The sequence below is a fragment of the Cornus florida genome, unplaced genomic scaffold (assembly GCF_030987335.1).
Source record: "Cornus florida cultivar Cherokee Brave unplaced genomic scaffold, ASM3098733v1 CherokeeBrave_3.0.0_Hap2_Chr11, whole genome shotgun sequence".
Taxonomy (NCBI): domain Eukaryota; kingdom Viridiplantae; phylum Streptophyta; class Magnoliopsida; order Cornales; family Cornaceae; genus Cornus; species Cornus florida.
The window spans coordinates 87,936,959-87,960,523 of NW_026775581.1; the positions used below are offsets into that span (position 1 = coordinate 87,936,959).

The 23,565-nt window shown below is 34.3% G+C and overlaps 2 protein-coding genes across 3 annotated transcripts; both read right to left on the reverse strand.

Annotated features, from left to right (window-relative positions):
- Positions 1-4,825: 4,825 nt before the first annotated feature.
- On the reverse strand, positions 4,826-10,243 carry LOC132282998 (pentatricopeptide repeat-containing protein At4g17616). Its single transcript, XM_059784858.1, has 3 exons — positions 9,901-10,243; positions 5,303-8,120; positions 4,826-4,897 (listed from the first exon to the last, which is right to left on the reverse strand). Exon 2 carries the CDS (start codon positions 8,012-8,014, stop codon positions 5,849-5,851), a length of 2,166 nt encoding a protein of 721 aa, XP_059640841.1. The 5' UTR covers positions 8,015-8,120; positions 9,901-10,243; the 3' UTR covers positions 4,826-4,897; positions 5,303-5,848.
- A 1,083-nt stretch (positions 10,244-11,326) lies between these two features.
- On the reverse strand, positions 11,327-20,971 carry LOC132282999 (calcineurin B-like protein 1). 2 transcript variants are annotated; one of them, XM_059784860.1, is made up of 9 exons: positions 20,540-20,971; positions 19,579-19,663; positions 17,781-17,863; positions 15,139-15,198; positions 14,413-14,521; positions 14,252-14,304; positions 12,747-12,827; positions 11,835-11,947; positions 11,327-11,673 (listed from the first exon to the last, which is right to left on the reverse strand). In XM_059784860.1, exons 2-9 carry the CDS (start codon positions 19,658-19,660, stop codon positions 11,610-11,612), a joined length of 645 nt encoding a protein of 214 aa, XP_059640843.1. In that variant the 5' UTR covers positions 19,661-19,663; positions 20,540-20,971; the 3' UTR covers positions 11,327-11,609. The 2 variants fall into 2 exon arrangements, with proteins under 2 accessions (XP_059640843.1, XP_059640842.1); XM_059784859.1 differs by lacking the exon at positions 20,540-20,971 and adding an exon at positions 20,296-20,378.
- Positions 20,972-23,565: the final 2,594 nt, after the last annotated feature.

Below are 23,565 nucleotides of genomic sequence, written 5' to 3' on the forward strand. Positions count from 1 at the left end.
GCAGTGATGAGAATGTTTAAATCAGGGAGTGTTGAGAGAATGGCTTGCAACCAATATAGGAAGCTCTTGAACATATGGGAAAGCCAAGCAGAGCACGAAGAAAGCAAAATGATAATGGGATATGCATACCAGAAGAAAGCTTGTGGGAAGAGAACTGAGGCAACGAATGAAAGAGTGAGGGTGACAGAGAAACCTTTGAATTGTAGGTATATGTGTCCTGTATTGGGTGATGAACAAGTCAGAGGAATTCTGATGGAGGTAAAGGAGAATAGAGAGAAGAGAATGGTGAGAAGCCAAAAACTTTTCCAAGTGAGATGACCAATTGTGTGGAATGGATCCCAATCCCATGGCATGCTTGTTCCTGATTTTAGGATGTTTATCACAAATAGGACAGCATGCCTTAGATCAAAGGAGTACATCCTCACTGTGGTTTTCTAGCAGAAGCAGGAGGATGTAATGAGTGAGTTGATAATTCTTGGACCATGTCTATTTATATATTGGATCCTTGACAGGAAAGTTCAGGTTTTTTTTTTTATTTTATTAAAATCAATATGTGACGCAAACAATATGTAGAACCTAGCATGATTGTGATACTCATCTTTTATCCCATTAAGCTAGGATCATGAATTTCTTTGAATTTTCCCTTTTCTGTATAGATGACCTAATTAGGGTGGCCAAAACTATCCTTTTCATGGGTCATTGTTCATCAGAATTAGGGTGGAAAAGGAATGGTTCATGGGCGGGAAAAACTATCCATTTCATGGGCCATCGTTCATCACAATTAGGGTTGGAAAAACTATCCTTTTCATGGGAATGGTTCATGGGTGGAAAAATCCATACTTCATGGGTCATTGTTCATCAGAATTAGGGTGGGAAAAACTATCCTTTTCGTGGGCCATTGTTCATCACAATTAGGGTTGGAAAAACTATCCTTTTCATGGGAATGGTTCATGGGTGGAAAAATCCATACTTCATGGATTAGGGTGGAAAAGGAATGGTTCATGGGTGGGAAAAACTATCCTTTTCGTGGGCCATTGTTCATCACAATTAGGGTGGGAAAAACTATCCTTTTCATGGGAATCGTTCATGGGTGGGAAAAACTATCCTTTTCATGGGCCATTGTTCATCACAATTAGGGTGGAAAAAACTGTCATTTTTATGGGTAATGCTTCTCATCACAATTAGGGTGGAAAACTATCCTTTTCATGTCTCATTGTTCATCACAATTGGGTTGAAAAAACCATCATTTTCATGGGTCATTGTTCATCACAATTGGGGTGGAAAAAACAATCATTTTCATGGGTGATTGTTCACTTTTCAACACAATTAGGGTGGAAAAGATATCCTTTTCATCATAAATCTGCATCCGTTCGCTTAATAATTTAAACAAAGCATTAATTATTAAGGGAATGACTGCAGATTTGAAAACTTAACACAGGTTTGAAAACATCCTTGTGCATGCAGTGGTATAAAATCACCTCTCAGAAAAGAGCAAGTGATTTTGGTTAAAAAACAACACTTTAACCCCAAGATTGACCTAATTAATGACATTGCATTTTTAGATGTTATGCTCCAACTATGAGCTCTCTTTCAAGCACATGATCAGGAAAAGTCACAGACCATTTCTTCTTTGTAAGTCCATAAAGAAAGGACATGCTTTTTCCTGATTGAGGATATCTAGTAGTTGAATTGTGGCAACAGACCGAGCAGGAGAAATTGCCAAGAAAATGACATGGCCATTAAAAATCACTAACAAATACTCTGAAGTCACTCTTAAGTCTGAGCTTTGCAAAACTTTAAATGACCTTTGTGCCCCCACAAATGTGTAACCAAACAAATTAAAACGATTACTGGATATTTAATAGTCCATGAATTGTCCAGACATTTTTTTTTTGCACCTAAAAAAACAAAATGATTCCACTAATTTAGTTACTTTTAGGTTATATTCATTTTAGCATAACTTTAAATGACCTTATATAATTGACTTAATCTAGCAATAAAAAGGTTAAGAGTTTTTATTTTTTATTTTTGTCAATTTCCTTTCGTTATCTAACATAATTCCTGGACCCAAAAGGGCACTGTTTTGTCGCTCTTAGGTCATACACAAAGCGCATATGTCATTTTTTTTAGTACACAATCCAAGATTTCCATGGCTATGGTGTGTTCGCAATTTCACATAAAGAACATATATGGTTCTGTGACGCGTAAATAATTACTCTATATGTTTAGAGCTTGTAGACTCGACTATGGTTTAGTTTTTTGTGATAATAATGTTCACCCACTTGTCCCTACGAAAATTTGAACTCAACTATGGATTAGTGATTTGTGATCTAATGTTCACCCACTTGTCCACACGAGAATTTCAACCCTGGACTTCCTACTTGGAAGGCAACAAAGTACTACTAAGCTAAAATCATTGGTTTCACTTGCTGAGAAGCTCATCCATTTCTTTTGTTTTTTTCTGTGCGTGTGTGTGTGTATACATATATTGTGTTACCAAACTAAAATGCTCTATTTTTTCGAGAAAAAATTCTATGCACCTTTAATACTTCATTATATGTGTCATCAACTAATTGTATCATGTCATAGTGTCACACTGCATGTTACTATTTATAAGATGATGATGCCATATCATCACTACAACCGGTGCAATTAAGTTGGGTGGTTTTTGCCCACACACAGTTCCTAGGCCTTGCCTTTAATTTGTAATACTGATCTTTGAGGGTAATGCTGAGGTGATTATTCATTCTTTTGTTGAAACAATGACAATCTAAGTAATTGAACCAAAATAGTAAACTCCACCATCTGTTGACTAATTATATGAAATCTAAAACATGTTTCAAAAATAAAATTTTGGTGACACGAGGATGATTTAAAATCATCTTCAGTGACTTGTATTCCGTGGTGCGGGGAGGGCTGAAATCAATTCAGTATCTCACGTATTGCTGGATTAATATCAAGTATCAACCATTCTGATTGCACTGGATAGTACTTTAATTCGACTAGTATACCCTGTTTTTTACGCCATCCACACACAAGTCCATCAATGAATCAAGTAATTGAACCATTATATCAAACTTCACCAATTATTACAACTTACAAGATGTCACATCTTTACCAAAACACACCGACATAACATCATTTTATTAGTTGCAGCATCATCAGGTTCCATACAACTAACAAAGCACAAAAAAAAACCTTTATATGTTCATATTTTTGTGTGTTTATGCATATATATGAATTTAACATACACCCAATACATATACAGATCCAATTTTGACAAGTGTGGTCATATAATCTAAGTTTGGTTTTTTCCGGCGACATATGGTCCACAACATGGTTTCATTCAATTTCAATTTCAATTTGATGAGGAGGCTCTATCTCTTGGAGTTGGAAAATGGGAATGATGATGGAGTAGGAATGGCTCGGAGTGTGTCACAAAACCAAAGGGTGAATAAGATTCGAAAGCAAGGCCAAGTCATACCAAGGGGATATGCATATGAGGATGAGGTATGCAAAATCCAGAAATGTGGTTGTGACAATAAGATTGAGCATACCAATGAAATAGCCAAGAGACCGGAGAAATCTCCGGCAATGAGACGGAGGGGTTCGGTGGTAATTAGGAAGAGAATGGCAATAATAATGAGCAACCAAGAAGTTGGCTTCAATACAAGCTCAGAATAAGTGATACACAGTACTGTTGGAGTTTTAAAGAAGGAAAAAGAGGATGTTGAACAGTGGGGGAATTGCAAACCGGACATCAATATTCATCTTTACATAATTGGTTGGAATTACTTGATGTATATTGAGGCTAATCTCATTCTCAAATATCTAATGTTCACCATTGGGCCGCCCGCCACTCATACTTTCTTTATAAAAAAATTATTAAATGATTCTGGACCATGTGACACTTTTTTATCCAAGCTAATCAAAACTAAGGTTCACAATTTTTTTTTCTATGGTCCATGTCCTTCCGACCCACAGCCTTCGATATGGCATTTTCGCATTACCATTTCGCTTGCAGTCCTAGAATTTAAGGCTCCGTTTGTTTTAATATCAAATATTTTCTATTTTCTATTTTCTATTTTTATTTTTATTTTTATTTTTTTGTCATTTTCTAATATTTGTTTCCTCTTATAAATATTTTACAAAGAAAATAGTTTTTTAATTAAAAGGCCAAAAACAATTTACATGTCTAAATTTCGTAAGTTATTTTTGTTGAATGAGCATACCATTGTCGTAGCATGTGACCTATAGTGGCTTGTCAAAATAGGATCCATCTCCTCTCCTCTAAAACCTTCACTGCATGGATATATAAAAAAAGTCACGTTGCAATTAACTTATGACATCAAAATGGTGTGTTTAGTTTATATCTCTAATTGTGCATCTTCAAAGACTGGTTTGATGCCTTCTCTTTCCTTACCACTCTCTCTCACACACAACACACACAACACCCATATGTTGTGTGCATCTTTCATACACAGCAGCCGTATGCTATGTAAAGCATCTTTCAATCTTGATATTCTCTACTCTTCCTGTTTGCTCTCCCTTTCTCTTTCAGCCCTAATCGCCCATTATGGCCATGATCATATTCTATAATTTCTATTATCTACTCCAAAGTCCAAACGGATACTCAGAACCAAAAATAACATTAGAAACATAAACTTGCATGCTTTAACTGTAATTTCAGAAAGAAAATGGAAGATAAAAAATAAAAAAATAAAAAGTTTCCACAACACCTATATAACTTAATTTAATTCAAGTGTTTTGTTTAGAAAAAAACAAAGATTTTTATGTAAATGTTGAATTTGAAACCGAAAGCACATACCAAGCAAAGAGTTTCATTTGGTTAGCAAAATTGCCCAGAAACAAAGCACCTCCCATGTCTTGGTCAACTCTGCGTTGAGAATCAAGGGAACAAAAGTAAGAAGAGTGATGGAATAAAAAATAAATAATAAAAAATAAAAATTCAACACAGTTTTGTGGTTCTTGTGGGACCCTTTTTTGCCCGAGGAATCCATTGAAGAGATTATTATAGTATCATTGATGAGTTTCATTTGTGTTCCAAAACACTCGTCAATTTCATTCAATTCATTTCCTGATTGAAGAAATGGTGGTTATTATTATTTTTAGCATAGTGGTATACCATTACTCAGAAAATGAATGTTATATTCCAATATCATATGATTCATATGTATATATGTATACAAGTTCAGGAAACCTTATGCGAATATACAACTACAATCAGTTAAAAATAAACTGGAACATGTAAGTTTGCAGTTAAATACTAGTAGAACTTCACCTCTAGGGTACTCGACGACCAGAATTTCAGTTGTGAAGCCATACATGATACGACCGGTGTGACGATGCATTGACCTCAAAGAGCCTTAGTTACCAACATATGGACAAGCTCAGATGCTGGCCTTGTGGCTGTCATCATTGACATAGTGGCAAACCACGTAAGCATCTTTATCTCCTAACCCCCTGCGATTTTCTCCAAAAGCATCTCATAAACAGAAAAACTGGATTACCACTGACGGAAAGAAAATGTTCTCATATTCATGCAGTTTTTCTGTGAATGTGAAGTTCAACTGCTCGTATCATGTACTGGTAAAGCGCTTTGAACTTTCTCTGAAGATCCCGGCAGGGAGAGCTGGTTGGGCTTCTTTAAAACTAGGTCGTCAATTCAGATAAGCCATTTCTATGATACACAAAGAGGAAGATACACAATGCTTGATAAGCCATTTCTAGAATGCATGTGTACAAGTCAAAGGATGAGATGAACATGGCAAAGACATGAGGAACCAAGCTTTTAACAAGCCATCTGCTTCAAAACTTTCAATGAAGTTTAATCAATGCCAACCCACCTCCTAAATGCCCTCACATGCTCAAGCCTCTTGCTTTGAGCCTCAGTTCTAGCTTCTGATGCTCTTAAGCTCCTGTAGAGATCTTTGTGTAACTTTAGGAACTCCCTTTTATACATCAACTTGTCAGTGTACATCCCATGCTCCTTCATGTAACCAATAATTTCCATCACTCTCTCAAAGTAACCACCTCGAAGAAAATTCAATAGCAAGAACTCGTACAAATCCCTGTTAACCACAAAATTTCCATTCTCCCTATTCCTCTTAATATCCCCCCACAAGATTGTGATTTCCCGATACATTTCCAAAGAAGAATACCCACAAACCATACTGAAAAAAGTTTGCACTGTGGGCTGGATTTTCATCTTTTGCATTCTTCGGTATGTCTTCAAAGCATCCTCTATCATTTTGGCCTTCCAGAAGAAATAGATAGAAGAATTGAGTTCGTACACCACAGAAGGCACCAATTTCTCTTCTTCTCTCATCTCCCGAATGATAGACTCAGCCATATCTGGTTTTACAATTGAAGTTATTGAGTTTGAAGTCAAGGTGCTTTCATCTTCTATCTTTGAAAGATATGCTGATAAAGCTATCTTCTCCGACATATCAACAACCAAACCAGCTTTCTTAACTTGTTTTAGCAGTACTTCAGCTTCCCTAAACATCTTTCCTTTGTAATAAGCTGTAAACAGTAATGCATATGAACTAGCGCCCACGGGAGTCCCTGCCAGTTCCATGTCGTCCAAAATGTCATGAGCAGTCTCTAGCCACCCCAAATGAATGCAAGCATCAATCACATCGGAACACAAACTGCCTATTTTTACTGAACACGAGCTCTTTTGGACACTGCTTAAAAGCTTTGACAGCTCACTAATCCTCCCACATCTCTTGTACTGAATGATGAGCTTCGCCAGTGCTTTGTTGCTGAGGACAAGTTTGCCGTTCTTATGCAAGACGAATCCCTGTTTACTTTCCAATGTGAGGACAGAATCCTTCTGCAGTAGCTCAGGTAAAATTTGTATTTTCAATCCTGTTTTGAGATTGTGAGATCCAATAGGAACAAAGCAAAGCTTCTGCGGGTCCCTTCCTCCCTTTTGAGCTGCAAGAGACTCCTGACTCCTATACATATCCAATATTAGTCCAGCAGCAGCATCAATATCATTAAATTTGAAATGTAAACTCAGCAAACTGTCATAAAACTGCTGATAGTGACAAACCAAAGGAAGTGAGACTTGATCAATATGGTCTTTAAATTTTTTTAAATCATCCCTCTGACCATTGATCTCGTGGATCTGGGCAATAATAACAATAGTGTGCACATCAGCTACAACCTCCATTTGTGCCATCAATTCTATAATTTGTTGGGCCTTAAAAGATGATCTAAATCTCACACAAGCATCAAGAACAAGATTGAAGATCATCGTATCAGGCTTTATCGGCTTTTTAGAAGTGCCTTTGTTTGCACTTAAACTGTGAAAACAATCACAAATCTCAATTAAGATGTTTGATGCAAGGTATGTCCCAATCTCTGTCTTCACCATATGCAGAATTACCATCCCTAAAATATTCAATGGGGGTAGGCTCTCTTTCTCTAGCATCATTCGGAGAATTATGGATGCAGGAACAGGCATTTGAGATCTTGCTAAGGAGAGGGAGAGCTTTGTCAGGGAGTCGGACCGAAGTAAATCTGATTTCTCTTTCTGAATTAATAGAACAAAATTGCATGCCCTCTGAAGCCAGCAGGGATCAGATGAGTAGGACAACTCAGTGATCAACCCTCCAATGAGAGAGTGGTTAGGAAAACCATACAATCTTTTAAAATCGTTAAAAGTTTCCCACGCTTCATCCACTTGATGATCCCTCAAAGCAACTTCAAGCTTCTTCAACAAAACTGCATGAGAGGATACTTCCCAACATAATCTTTCTGGCTTGATACTTGTGGAGAAATATCGAAGAGAGGGATTCTGATTCTGTTTATGGCAGAGGTCCGATACTAGAAACTTTCTGACGTTGTAGCTAAGAACAAATTCTCTGTCATAGATTGATCTTAAGGCAGTCTTTTGGATAAATGGAGCTGCACGAACAACTGATGAATAGCTCTTGATGATGCGAGCATGTAACAGGATAGCCTTTGTCACTGATTGCGCCATTCAAATAACCATTTATGCAAGTATATAATAGTGATGGCACTAACATATCCGTTTGCTGGGCACAGGGATTTGCTATAACCCATGTGAAGAGGACCAAACCTGTATTCTGTGGCATCATCAAAACATAAAAGACACTATCATCAGACAATAATCACATGATAAGTGAACCAATTCCAGAAATGCTGTCATTCCAGATCCTCTTTTGGAAAAATTCGGACCAATAATCTGTTTAAAGAGCTAAACTGAATAAGGTACACAGAATTGTAAGAAATAATAGAAGAGAATAACAGAAAGTATAAAGCAATATGAAAAATACATCACAATTATAACTTTGCAGAGACATGAGATGAACCTTAATTATCACATCATACTTGTGCCAACATGCAAGAACATGCGTTCATATCTAAAAATATAAATATTATGGAAGCTCTTCATCATTCTCTCCATATTGAAGTGTTCAGTGTTACAGTTGTGTCAAGATCAATGAGTAGAGTCATATAGAATTTAGATGTCGATTATGCTGATATAAAACAAAGCAATTTAAGGCCAAACAAAAATATGAAATATTTACCCATTTTTGTATTTAATTCTATAAATTCTATATTATAATATTACCAGGTCATGGATTCAGATCTAAACATAACTCAAAATCAAAGAGGGGTAAAACTTAGGTGGAACAAGTTTGGCCTTGATACTGATAAGTCACATAGAACTTACAATTTCTTTTACATTAAAAAGGAAATAAAGTTACCAACAAGCCTGTGGCCTAGCGGTATCAAGCTCCTACTTCTCAAAGAGAGGTCAGGGGTTCGAGCCTCTGTGGAGGCATGTGTGTGTGAGTACCAACTAGGAAAAAAGAAAAAAAAGGAAATAAAGTTACAAGGGCAAGTTAGCTTCTTTCAATTCTTAAGTGATGGGGTTGAAATTAGGTAATTAAATTGTGATTTAGCCATAAAAATATTATATATATATATAGAAAGCTGAAATAAACTTAAAACCCAGGTTGCCCAAAGTCGAAAAAAATTGTATTCATACAAAAATGGTCAGAATAAGGCCAAAAACAATAAAAAAATTATGAATCAGAAATGGGACACAAATTTAAAAATTTGCTCATTGAAAATTTTAAAATAACAAAGTCCGCAGGTCCCAATAAGCATCCCCATAATTTATCTATCCAGAAAAATATCTCTCTGCGTTTGTGATTGCATTTCAAAAGATCATGAAGGAGGAAGAAGAAATTGGATAATATATCCAAGCCTCGCAAAGCTAACTAGTAGTGACCATGACCAGTCAACCGAAACAGCTGGGCTGAACAAAGACGAGCAGTCCCGTCAAGAAGAAAAGCTCAATCTCAAGGTGTACCTCCTTCCTTAACCATTGAACAAGCACAATTTTAGAAATGCCCATATATCAACCAAGTCTCATTCATCAAGGGAGGAAAAAAACCCAAATTGGTTTCAAGCTCTTCACTCTAGTTTCCCGCATTCTTATGGAGAGAGTCTCTACCCTTTCAAAGCATTATTAGAACATTTCTCTTGCTTTATCTCATTCTTTATCAAGCACCAAACTTGGCGAAAAAATTATTTTTCCATAATCGAATTAATGTTAGAGAGGTAGAGCTTACCTAATCGAAACACAGTGATTAGCTTGAAACGGAGTCTGTCTCCGGAGCCAACTGGGCACTGTGTGTTAGTCAGGACAAACAAAACCCAGAAACAGAATGGGGTTTAATTGAAAACCCTAACCTGGTTCAAATAACTGGTTATAGGTCGCTTAAGTACCGATTCTCTCTCTATTTTAAAACAAATTCCAAGCTCAAGAACCGATTTCCATTTCATATATTCAGAGCTAATTTGAAACAGAGATCACAGTTAAATATACAATACCTTTCCATTATAGTTGCCTCAATTTGTCACCCATCTGAGTTGACCACACAGTGATTAACCACACCTCAAGCTTGCCAGAGCTCTTCTTATTCTCCTTCGATTGTTTGGCCGATTGCCGAGAAAAATCCAGAACCTTTGATGACTACGCACCTGAAATTTGCGTGTATAATTTTCAGTCAAAGCATTTGTGAGACAGCATGAAATGAATGCTAAAATGGGAGTAGAGACCAGAATGTGTAAAAAAAAATTCGAGTTTTATGACAAATATAAAAAAAAGAGTAAAAGGCATTTGAAGGGAGATTTAGGTATCAGACGAGGTCATATCATTGTTCACGGTGTTCGTGCTCACATATCAAATTTTATAAAATGCTGTAATAATTTTGCAATTTATTTTATTTTATTTATTTATTTTTATAAAATGTAATATAAAATATCATTATAACTCAAAGGTGTTATTAACTTTTTCACCTTCAAAATTACTTTAATTACTTCCACGCTCAACAACAATCCATTCCTATCCGAATGTAATTTATCCATACTTTAGAAAATGTCACTACCATCGAAGTTTTGCATCAGAATTCATTTATGAGTTGTGGATCGAATTAAGTAATAGTATGAAATAATAGGTTTGATTGAAATACAAAAAGAATGAAAATTTACTTTTATCAACTGTTCTGCATTGTATGAAAATTAGTTGCGAAAAAATTAGTACACAAACTTTATGTTTGTTGTTTGGATGTAAAATATTTTTCTATTTTCGATGCTTGGTTATCATAAAATATTTATAAAGGAAAAAAAATATGAAAATCTAACAAAAATAACTTACCCATCAATTTTTAAAAAATTATTTTACGCGCCCCGATGGATGAACTCGACTAGTTCATCTTCAAAATTCGATCTAGACCTTTGCCAAATATCGAAAATAAAAATAAAAAATAGATATTAACAGAGAATGTAATAAAGAGTTGAATATCTATCTTGAAAAGGGACCTTTATGTTAGGGTATCAAAGTATTTAACCCGCGACCCCATTTTGTTCAAAAAACACACACACACACACAAAAGGTCACAGGATGTTACACTATAAGAAACTGCTCTCATACTGTAATCAATGGATCATAATTAGGCTAACGGTATAACATGTGTTTTAGCATTCAGGCATCACTGAAATTTACCCATACACCAGCTAAATTTGATAGATCTTCCGACGTTAATTGTCGACTCTTCTTACGAATATAACGTAGTTGGATCCCATTGGAACTCTTAAAAAAATTCCAGTAAACATCTCTTTTTCTTCCACTCATTCCCAACCACGTTATATTCGGAGGAGTAGTCAGCAATTGACGTCGGAAAATCTATCACTTCTCTTTCTATAAATACACCATTCAATTCGGGCAACAATGCGGTCTCAAGACAAACAATTTCAAGCCAAGCTTTGTACGTGTCTTAAAATTCCATCTCACATTAAATCTCACTATTCACGCACAATAGGGCTAGCAAATGCCAGTCAAAAAGAACTTCACAACTGATATATAACTGATAGTTACACTTGGCCACAAATTGTTAATCTGCGCAGGTAGCTTTTGCCTTCCCATCACAAATATAATCTCTCTCTCTCTCTCTCTAATGCAAATGTTTAATTTCAAAGGAAAGAAAACACAAATGCTTATACACACTAAGGGCATAAAATCCCTATGCTATGTTTTTCTATTATGTGGCAATCTCCTCAACTTCAGAATTGAACACAAAACTCGGAAATGTTGTCGTTATATCCCTGCATTTAAAAAAATATAAAATAAAAAAAAAATAAAAAAAACCATTTCCTGAATGTCAACATTATGAAGTGCTTACCTTCCGGGAATAATATTAAAAATTATGAAGTGCTTGATAGAGGAATGTGATACAACTAAAATAGTAAAATACTAAAATATATACCTTAGATATGGAAGCGTCATGATCTTCAACAATGAAGGATTTTGGGTCACAAAATTCTGCCATTCAGATTTATCTATCCTTCCATCTTTATTTACATCGGCATCTGTAAATGTCTGTTCACAAAATTTAGTAACCAATCATCAACTAGCTGCTTCCGGGAAACCACAACCAAAAGGAAATCTTGAAGGGGAAACAAAAAGAAATACTTGTGGGAGGTAATTCATCACAACTACATGGACAAGTGACAGAAGGTTCAATGTTAATCTAAAATCACAGCATATCACTTAGAACTGCTCCCCTTACTTCCCTCTCTCAAATGACAACAAATCAAGTACATATTTTCACTGAAATCAACTTTCTTAAACGGACAGTTTCAGACCATCAAATTTATAAATGCCTTTTTTGGGGGGTTAGGACTAAAGATCAAGCGAGTCATGTTCATCTTAGAAACTCAAGCAGGATAAGAGTCTAAGTTATAAGATGGTACATGAAAGCTCTGATAGCAATTGATGTAGGAGGAGGAGAAGAAAACAATGGAGAAGAAGAGGGGAAGAAATTGAAGCAACAGAGAAAAGCTTGTAATCTGATTAAGTCTCCAATAAGAATAATAATATGATTATGCCTCCCATCACATAAAGTTTATTTGCTAAGAAAATTCTAAGAAACAATTACTAAATAGTCCAAAAGATTAATGCCACAAATAAGATAAAATCCAAATAATGTAATCTGTATATCTCTTGCTCAGCCTGGTATAGGTGCAAAATGTCACATGGGTTCCATCCCAATCCCCATCACAAGGTTATTAACTGAATAGTCCTAACAAAGAGGTATTGGAACATGTTTTTGAAGTTTCCCAAGAGATATGCAGGATCACTTTACACTCAAGTATCTGCAATCACTAAAAGAATTTACCTTATCTAATATAGTCTCAATAGTCTCATCAGTCAACTTCATTTCAGATTCACAAAGAAGTGCAACCAACATTTGCTTGACCTGCAAAAACCACAGAAAATGAAGATGCCTGTATGTAGTTTAATGATTGAATTAATGCATAATCCTGGGTGTGCGCTGCAATGTTATGTCTTCATATAGTAATCCATAGACTTTGTTTTAGAAGCATATAAACTAGCAAAGACTAACAAATAATTAAGCTCTCAGAAGAAGCGTTTCTAAAATTGGCAAAGAACAATGGCAGTAGCATGATGCCCTATAATCATCTTATAAAAAAATTGAGGAAAAAAAAAAAAAAAAAGTGCACTAGATATTATATTGGAAATGAGAAACAAATTTACTGTTGTATTTCTTTAAGCTCAAGTCAATACACTGTATAAGATGGTGAAACAATGACAACAAAACCAAAATCGAGTGAATGTATCCAATAAAAAACTATAATAAATGAATATCTGAACGAACTTAGGGTTAACGCTTGATGCAACAGTAAAACACGGCTGATGAGTGCAACGTGGATTCAAATATGAATGGCAACCACTTTTGACAAACAATGTCAAAGGTTAGGTTTGTATCTGATCTACCTCTCCCAGCCCTTTGCATTGATCGCATAAGCAGTGGAAAATGGCCTTGATAGACAACTATATCCCCCAAAGGATCATAAGTAAAGCCAAGAACGCAAATTCTCAATATATCAATTAAAACTACCATTGCAAACTGCTATGATTAGGATGCTTTTGAGATCATCAAGACAATGAAAGTCATCTCTAGAGAGAGAGAGAGAGAGAGAAGCAATATCAATTGGTGAAGAATGAGAGGAGAACCAAGTCAACAATTCAGGTACATCTAAATAAAGTTGTTGAGATTATAATTTAGGAACTAGGGTTTGATAAGACAATGAATATGAACTTGATGTTCTCATTACATTATTCCTTCTTTTACATGTAAATATATATATGTCATTTTAGTAATACAGTGAAAAAGACTTGTATGCCCCTAGGAGAGATACTAGCTAAAATATATACATTCTAACAAAAGGAAATAGAGATATACGAACATATTATCCAACATAATAGGTCAACCTAAACAGATAATGATTTATGACAATGTCATGGGAATTAATACTACTGCATGCAGCTTTATGGCATTGTATTAAAAGCCCCAAATGAGATGCAACCCATGTACAGAGCAAAAACTAAGCCCTTGGACATCCAAAAACTGAAATAATAATAATAATAATAATAATAATAATAATAAGAGATGCAACCCATGTTCAGCATCAAGTTCCAAATGACTTTTCCAGTCCTGTAAAGGCGAACACACCAATTATACACATCCTGAGTCCAAATTTACATATAATATATCACCCACACATAAGTATTTATTCTTGAAGATGAGAATTATAAAGGTCCTATAATTCCTTTCACAGGCCATACAAAAAAATAATTAATAAATTAATACCAACGTACCTCATGTCGCTCAATAAACCCAGTGCCATCCATATCATAAAGCTTAAATGAAACTGAAATTTAATGCAACTTATTAGGCACAATTACAATTGTATGGCATTGCAAACTTTGAATGCACTCCGGTTTAAGCAATCTGAGAAAATTATGATATTTCGACTCACAATTGATCTTTTCTTCTTGTGGGGCATTTGGGTGGAAGACATTGAGTGATCGAACAAAGTCACCAAAATCAATGACTCCCTTTCTCTTAACATCAAACAGATCAAATATCTGCATGCAAAAAAACCCGATCGAAAATGTTTGCTTAAATTGTAATACGAAATAGGATTCTTACAATAAGTTTTAACCACACACAGATATATAGAGAGAGATACGTGTGGATGATTAGTGAAGACATTAAGTGATCTGTATGCCAATATGCCAATATGGTTTGTGTTTGTCTTCAGCATACCAGACAAGCTTAATATCCAAATACCTCCATACCAATCAAGTCCAACTTCATATCTTAGAGCCTAATAGACCCATGTCTCCCATATAAATTTCCAAAATCAGAAACTAGGCATAAGTTATAACTCAACTCCTTGCAAATACAGATATATTTGCATGTATATATACACACGCGCACACAATCATACACACGACCGCCTGTTTTGGACGTGGAAGAGTACATGGACTCTAACACAAGAGCTATCATCCAACCTCATAACATTCAAGTCAACTGTGACAAGAGCTCATTAATATAGGCTAGTACATTTTTTTATACGTAAAAACATCTTCATAAAAGCTAAATGGTGATTCATATTAGTAGTTCAGAACCAACATAACACTTAAAGCACAACTAAAATCAATGTAATCCCAATTGAACACAAAATTATAAAAAGTCATACCCGGTTTGCAAAGAGATTCTCCTTTTTTCTGTTCTTGAATAGAGCCAATTGAAACTCTTCCTGCATATTCAACAAGAAAATATGATATCATGATGGAACCAAATTTCACACAAAGCGTCTTCCCTTTTTGTTACACAATGAAGAACAACTTAACAAAGTAGATTTTAATAAATTCTCAGTTATCTCCCTACACAAAGATGAGCATATTTTGTAGTTAAAAAATTGAATGCATTGAAACTACTAGTTTCAATTTTTTGATAGGGCTAAAATAACATCCATATAAGTCAACAATAAAAAAATAAAGCAAGGAAAATAACATTATCAAATATTGACATATGAAAGCAAAATTTCTACATCATGAGTCATCGTCATTGTTATCCTTTGCATCATATAAAATTGTTGGCCTTATAAATGTGTTTTAAAAAATTTCTTTTATTTATTTGTTATTCTTTTATCGCATAAAACACTATTAGCCTATCTCCATTTTGTTCAACCTGCTCCAATTCTACTAATTATATCACCATCTATGAAGCATGGACACTAACACAAGACACGGGTACGACACGACACAGACACAGCAATATGAAATTTTTTTAAAAAGTAGGACACGGACACAACAAGGATATGACAATAAAATAACAAATAAATTTTCTAATATATATTCATAAACATAATCCATTTAAATTAGAACCACCAGATAGCCCCAACTCTTATTTTGAAAAACTGAAAGCCTAAAGGTCCAAATTCCATTAAAAATAAATAAAAGCTATATATCTATATGTTCAAAAGGCACATTTTTATCCGAGTAGCCAAACGTATTGGAAAACAAGATAAGATTCTGTATCTTATCCCCTTCCTCTTCCCACTCTCTTTCTTTCACGGCTCTCCAGACCACCTCTCTTCATCTCCTCCATCTCTTCACCTGTCTCTCTTCCTCACTCTCTATCTATCACAGTTCTCAGACTCTCTTCCAGCCATTCCTCTCTTAAACCCTCCATCTCTTTATCTCTCTTATCTCCTTTATACATGTCATCGATACATATATATGCACACACATGTATTTATACATCATCTACAGACGTGTCCTCCCACGTGTCCAGCGTCTGATGGCATGTCTGATTAAAAAATAAAATAAAGGGACACTTTTACAGCATGTTGGACACGTGTCCAAGGCTTGGGAATGCATGTCCGTGTTGGACACGTGTTCTTATTGGCGTGTCAGTGTTGTAGAGATCACCATTTTTCTAACCATCTTCTTGTATTATTGATCCTAAACAAAATAAATGGTTACTTTGGATAATTCTTTGGCATGTAATAGAAAAGATTTTGTAAATTATATTATCAATAGCTGACTCTAAATTAACTTTCCAGCCCATCTATTTAGATGAGTTTATTAAAAACGACTTTAAAATATTAAATATAGCAGGTGAAATGGCATATAATAGAAAAGATTGACGACAGAGAATTCATGTGGCCAACCCCATTCATATGGGATTAAGGTAAGGATGATGATGGCAAGGATGATGATGATATATTCAGATTTAGTCCTCCTAATTTTTAGTCCTTCAAATTCTAATGCTTTTGTCCACATTTCTTATTTTATTGCTAAAAACTCTTTAGAAATATCCTTTAGCACTATGTCATTGGCAAACAACAAGCACCATGGAATGTTTTCTTGTAAGTCTCGTGTAATTTTATCTAAAATTACTGTGAATAGATATGTTCCGTATGGATTTAGTGCTGACCCTTGGTGCAATCCCACATTTATTACCCGCGCGCACACACACACATACACAAAAAAAAACACTAGTCTCACAAGATGTAGTGTGAATTCTAATTACTATATTCACATACATATCCTGAATCATGAGCCATCCTCACCATTTAGAAGGCAATCGCCATGACAGCATTTTTGGAACCTAACAGTTACCACAATGCTAAAGGAAATTATTTTGTGCACTTCACAATCTTATCATGTTTTCTCATTGTCTCCCCACCATCATTAATCAAAGAGCTCCATAACATGTGGTACCAGAAAAGTTGATCTGCAGGTTTCTTATCCTAATAAAAGCTAGAAAGAACAGATCTTCTTTCTAAAAAATTTTCCATACAACAGCCTAATCTTGCACATATTGACTTTTAACATGTTTTCACATGCTACTCAATATTCATACATCAATGCGAGCTTCAAGAGAACCAATTATTTTCATGGAAAATAAAAAGGGAGCCACTCTTCAAAGTTCTCTTGATTTCTCTACATCAGCAAGAGAGACAACGAGATGTCTATTGTCTGAGACTTACTGAGAAGTTGGAGCGAAAGAGAATTAAATTATTTGCACTCGGAACACATTTTTATTGATAATCCTGATGACCTCCTATCTAAACAAAAGATGATGCAGATCTCTATCAATATTTGGTTCCATTAGTTACAGTAGTAGAGGAAATGATATTCTCCAAAGAAAAAGAAAAAGAAAAAGAAAAATGATTGCCACTAGCATAATACTAGAGGGGAAAAAAATAATAGAAAAAATGAGGGAGAGATAAAACCAAGGTATGCCAAGCAACATTAATGGTTTTTTTTATGGAGTAAATGCAGTGCTACAGTAAAATAAAAGCCTTGGTTACAGTGGTATACTCATTACCTTGTTTATTAGCCCATCGTCAATCACGGAACTACTAATGCTCTTGTATAGTTCAAACAGTGCTTCAACCTCACTAACACTAACTGAGGAAACAAGAAATTGAAAATACATAAGCTGTCCATCGGAAAATCAAAACAAACATAAAGGAAAAGAGGTTGTGAAGACATTGAATGAAAGAAATAAAGAGACATGAGGGACAGGTAGAAAATGGTATTTTCAAAGATGACTAACATGAAAATGCAGTGGTTACTATAATTCATCTAAAATTATAAATTTGCAGCAGACAATCCGGCCAAAACAAGGCTCCATCTTTTGGGTGATTACAGTAGAATGAATAAATCATCTTTGTAATGTTGGCCCAGATGCATAATCAAACAGATTTATGGCCAAGGGTAAAAGGTTTACTCCATAAAGAAAGAGAGGTAATATTCACACTACCCTTTCTCGGTATTTTTTCTTGATGTAAATGACAAAAATGCCCCAAGAGAAATGTGGAGAAATGCAATAGAATTTGAAGGATTAAAAATTAGCAGGGCTAATGCTGAATATATCATCATCATCATCATCCTTGCCTTAATCCCCTATGAATGGGGTCAGCCACATGAATTCGATCTCTGCAATCTTTTTTATTACATTCCATTTCACCACTATACTTAACATTTTTAAGTCATTTTTAATAACCTCATCCCATGTTATTTTTGGTCACCCTCTCCATCTATTACCTTCTATTACAACTAGTCTTCCTTGTTTGACGGGCTTGTCAACCGGTCTCTGATGTAGGTGTCCAAACCATCGAAGTCTACTTTCTCTAATTTTCTCTCAAATGGGTGCCACATCTAATTTCTCTCTTTCATGACCATATCTATTCTAGTAACTCTATCAATCTATCTTAAAATTCTCATTTCTGTTACATGAAGGAGTTATTCTTGCTTATTTTTTAGAGCCTAACATTTCGCTCCATACAACATAGTTGGTCTAATAACGGTCCTATAGATTTTCCTTTTAGCCTATGTGCAATTCTTTTGTCACATAATATCCCACTACCTTGTCTCCAAATTGAGCGTGGATTAGACACTCTTAAGACATGCTTGCTAGTGCTGCTAGCACTGTTTGGATTGCTGCTTTCTTAGTTTGTCATGTGCAATTAAGAAGGGAGGTAACCTCCAGGGCTGACTAGCGGCTCATTTTTGGTTTACGTTTGTTTATTGTTTGTTCCTGGTATGCTATTTTCAGAATAACATCCCCCTTGGCCTTGTACACTATGCTCATTTCATGCTGATATATGGAGTGTAGATTATACATACCTAACACCCCACCCCACCCCCCAACCCCCCAGGAAAAAAAAATGGAAAAAGAAAAGTAGTTGTGCATGAATGTCCACACCCTCTTGAGCCTTTATCGCATTGAGTGGATCAATGCACAGTTTCCTTCGCCTCTTAGCAATCAAATTTACACCAAACTTCCCTTAAAGCACAAATTATATACACTCTTGGAAGGACATCATTCACAAACTACAATTCTAGCATTTCAGAGTTCCAATTGCCAAATTTATCATGCATATATGTTCCCCTCCCTATCAAATAGAGTCAGTCTAAGAAAGATACAGAGAGCACAGAGCTTGAGGCATATCATGGTCATCTTGATGGAACCTTCTTTTTGTGTGTGTGTGCGCGCGCGCGCGGGAGGGGGGCACAGTCATGGGCTTAAAATTTTGGCATGAGCAAAGCAAAAACTCAAATTCAATAAATCAACAAAGGATGATTTGTAGTAGAAATTCTTAATAAATTGAACAACTTACAAGCTGTATGTGAAGCTAGCATTACTGGGTCCTCATGTCCGGGATGTTTCTTTCTTCTTACCTTCGATTGAAAACAGCCCATTTCCTGAAGAAAGAGAAGCTACTTCAGTGCACTTCCAGGAAGGACCTGGTGCCTAGACTTCACTACAATATATAACCAAAACCATCTTAACCTTGCAAATTACAAACCCAAATTCCAACACACCATACAAAATAGTCAGCAAATAAATAAACATCAAAACGAAACGCAGATTCGCCCAATTCCCAGACCAATCAAAATAAATGAAAAGAAGTCAATATTTGATCTTCCTGACACAATAAAAAGATGAAATTTATTCGTGGTCGAACACACAACAAACGGTAATATATGTGTTAGTGCTTTGATTGGTTATAGGAAAGGGTAGAAAACATTAACATGGTCAAGGAATTGGACTCGACGCACAAGCATCTGGAAGCAGAAGGTTATGATTTCGATCTTCCATTATCTCTGCCTGGATATGGTCAAACTGATGCCATACCTCGGTAACCAAAAATTAAAGGTAGAAATTAAAAGAACATAAAAATCAACACTTAATAATTTTTTATTGTTATGGTTGAGAAAATATAGTTACATAGCCGACTACAGCAGACTTTTCTGGTTTCATGGGAACCAAACATCAGAAAAAATAAAAAAGACAAAAACCCTTTTGCGTCTCCTTCCGGGGAAGGAAACAGAACCTGAAGCTCCATTTGGTGGCTTAGGGGAGAAATTTCAACTTCTTATCTCCTTTTCTTTCTTCTCCTTCATTTCTCAGTCACCAAAAACAGAAAACGAAGAAAAAAGCAATATACAGATAAAGCATATTGAGTAATAAAATCGAAAAAACTCAAATAAATAAATAAATAGAATTCTACAATTACACAATTCAATCAACATCAACGTAAACTATTCATACCCAAGAAAATGACAATCGCTACTTACCGACCAGAAAGGCGGCCGGAAAATGCCGTTTTCAGATGAAAAGGTTAGAAAAAGAGAGAGAGAGAGGGAGAGAAATTTTAGAGAGAGCGTGGAAGAACAGATGAGGTTAAGGGTTTATGGAATTTTCAGATAGGAAAAACAGAGAGCAACGATTTCCATAGTTTTAATCGGACGGCTGTTGGTAGCTTCTTCACAAACCCAAACTCCCACCAGAGAGTTTCACGCTCTTCTTCGTGTCTACAAAGAAGATTTATATCTATATCTATATATCTTTTAGAGAGAGAGAGAGAGAGAGAGCGAGCGCAGAGAGTGGATCGAAGCGGGGAAGCGAAAGGTGACAAAAATACAGTTTTTGGAATAAAACTGCCGAAAAAATAAAAACAGAAAAAATAACACTTTTGGTTGGATTATACACGCGTTGTTTGGTGTACCGAATACTCGTAAGTCGTCCTACTCAGTCTTAACCAACTCGTAAGGTAAGTAGCAACTATTATGGTTTATTTTTAGACTAAATTAGGCAAAAGTTAAAAAATAAATTAATTAATTAAGTTTTACCAAGTGAGCATAATAGATTTACACAAAAAAAATTTAGATTATTTATTTTTAACTCCGGCGGTTGTTTTATTAAAAATATATATCTCAATAATAATTAACCAGTGTCATGCCTAAATTCCATATAATTTTTATAAACCTACTTAAAATATGATTGATTTGTTAATGGACTTTTACAAACCTACTTAAAATATGGTTGATTTGTTAATGAACAGGGGCGGAGGGAAGGGGGCTGCCGAGGGCCATGGGCCCCCCTAATTTTTTGGATTTTTTTTAGTATAGGTAAAAATAAAATAATATAGCATTTATGATAAAAAATCTATACTTGGACCACCTAAGAAAAAAAAAAAAATTATTTCTTTAATTATAATTTAACAAAAGATAGTTTATATAGTGATTTAATTAACGACTACAGAACCCCGATAAAAACTGATTCACGTAAAAATTTAATGTGACTATCTTAAAATTTCAACTCAAACACCGGTTCTTTCCATAATGTGACTACAAGCACGATTCTCTTCATAATTTTATTATTCTAAAATTCCATCTCATACATGATTCTTTCCATCACTTTTTTTTTTTTTTTTAATTTTTTTTTTATTTTTTTATTTATTTTATTGAAGTGCTTTTATAAGAATTCTATAAGAAATTAATTTTCACAAAATCAAGAACAAAAATTTCATTTGAAGTTTTGAATATCAACAAAAATCGATGATTTAAGAATCTAAATTCTTATTTTATTAATTTGTTTGTGTTTTTTTTTTTTTTTTCATCATTGTTATTCTTTTGTTAAATTTTCAATAAAAAAAGTAATGATAGGGAACCGAAAATGAATCCTCGAATAAGTGCCGAATTTAATGTGATTGGCTACACTTATCATGTGTTAAATAATATTTTTTTGAAAATTGTTTAAATAGATGATGTGGATAAAAGACACGTCAGATTCAGGATTTATTCGGAAAAATCATTCGGTGATTCTATCATTTTTCTTAAAAAAATTAAAAGTTGTTTCATATAATATGGGCTAGGCCCACAATTAGATGCTTGCCACGATCCGATTTATCTAATAATTTTAATAATTAAATGTTATATATATATATATATATATATATATATATATATTTCAGATTAAGATATGGCCAAAGTAACCACATTTTCTTGTTAGCTAACTTTGCTTACAATTGCAAACGCACATGAATTTTCTATTCTTCTATGTCTTAAAATGGTTAAACGAATGAAAATGCTATTAAAAAGTGCTTAAAGTATATAATTGTTTTATATGATGTTTTAGAGAAATCCACAATGAACAACCACCATAAATTTTCCCGACCATATTGTCTTTAACCTCCACACTTTTACACAAATAACAAAATTGTTCCTGTCATCATTAATTATCATTAACCTTCATAAATAAATAAAAAATTAAGAATTTCCAATGCAATGTTCACAAAAGGATAAAAAGAAAAAGAAAAAGAAAAAGCCGGGTTATCCAAAAAGGTGAACAAAGTCAAATAGATAAGTCTTCTGACTGTATATATTTTTGTTTAATTTACAACGAAACTTTGAATTTAGAAGATAAAGTCAAACTCCGGAAATATATTACAAAATTGTTGTTGCTATTAATTTATCATTAAACTATTTAAATAAAATTAAGATTTCAAAAGGTAACGGTATCCCAAGAAGGAAAAGAGGAAAAAAAAAAAAAATGGGGTTATCCAAAAAAATGGAAAATATATATATAAAAAAACGAAATGAATGTCAATACTCAATAGATAGGTTTTTTGACTTTTTATAGTTTTGTTTAATTTATAAAAACAGTTTGACTTTAGAAGATAACGTCTACTCTGGTAATATATTATATTATCAATTATCAATAAGTTAGTTGAATAATAGTGTTTAGGATTGGACGTTCAATTATATTGGATAAGGTTTATTTATTTATTTGTCAATTGTTCTGTTAGATAATGTTATCTACAGATCTATAATGAAGTGACGAAGAATGATTCTTATGATTAAATCAGCTTCTAACGACCAATCAAATGACGTAGTAGGGTAATTATTTCGTATGTAAATTATTGCTGTTTTTTGTTGTGATTAGTTATTATTGTGATGTTTGGAAGAAAAAAATAAAATAAAATCTTGAAGTTAGCTTTTATAATAAAGAGATGTTATATTTGGAAAAATCTAAACAAATTCTTCCTAACTTTCTAAATGCATTTTCTGTTTTTTTAAAAAAGTCTCATATATGCATGACAAATAAAATAATTTTAAAATGCCCCTACAATAATAACACACAACACACGCCCAATCTGATGTTTGATATAATTGCTATAAATGGTCCATGGGTGACTTCAATCCTCCCTGTAAAATACTCATTAATGTATATGTATGTGGGTGAAGCCAAAATTTTTTGATTGGGAGGGCAAAGAAGTACTTTGTAACTGAATAATAAATATATATATAATATATATTTT

What these genes read in the sequence shown, in the direction of transcription:
- LOC132282998 (XM_059784858.1), bottom strand. Translation starts at nt 8,014, where the DNA reads ATGGCGCAATCAGTGACAAAGGCTATCCTGTTACATGCTCGCATCATC.
- LOC132282999 (XM_059784859.1), bottom strand. An exon ending in ACGATGGGCTAATAAACAAG is followed by an intron (nt 15,199 to 17,780) that starts GTAATGAGTATA and finishes TTGAATATGCAG; the next exon opens with GAAGAGTTTCAATTGGCTCT. An exon ending in TTGAGACTATATTAGATAAG is followed by an intron (nt 11,948 to 12,746) that starts GTAAATTCTTTT and finishes TTTTGTGAACAG; the next exon opens with ACATTTACAGATGCCGATGT.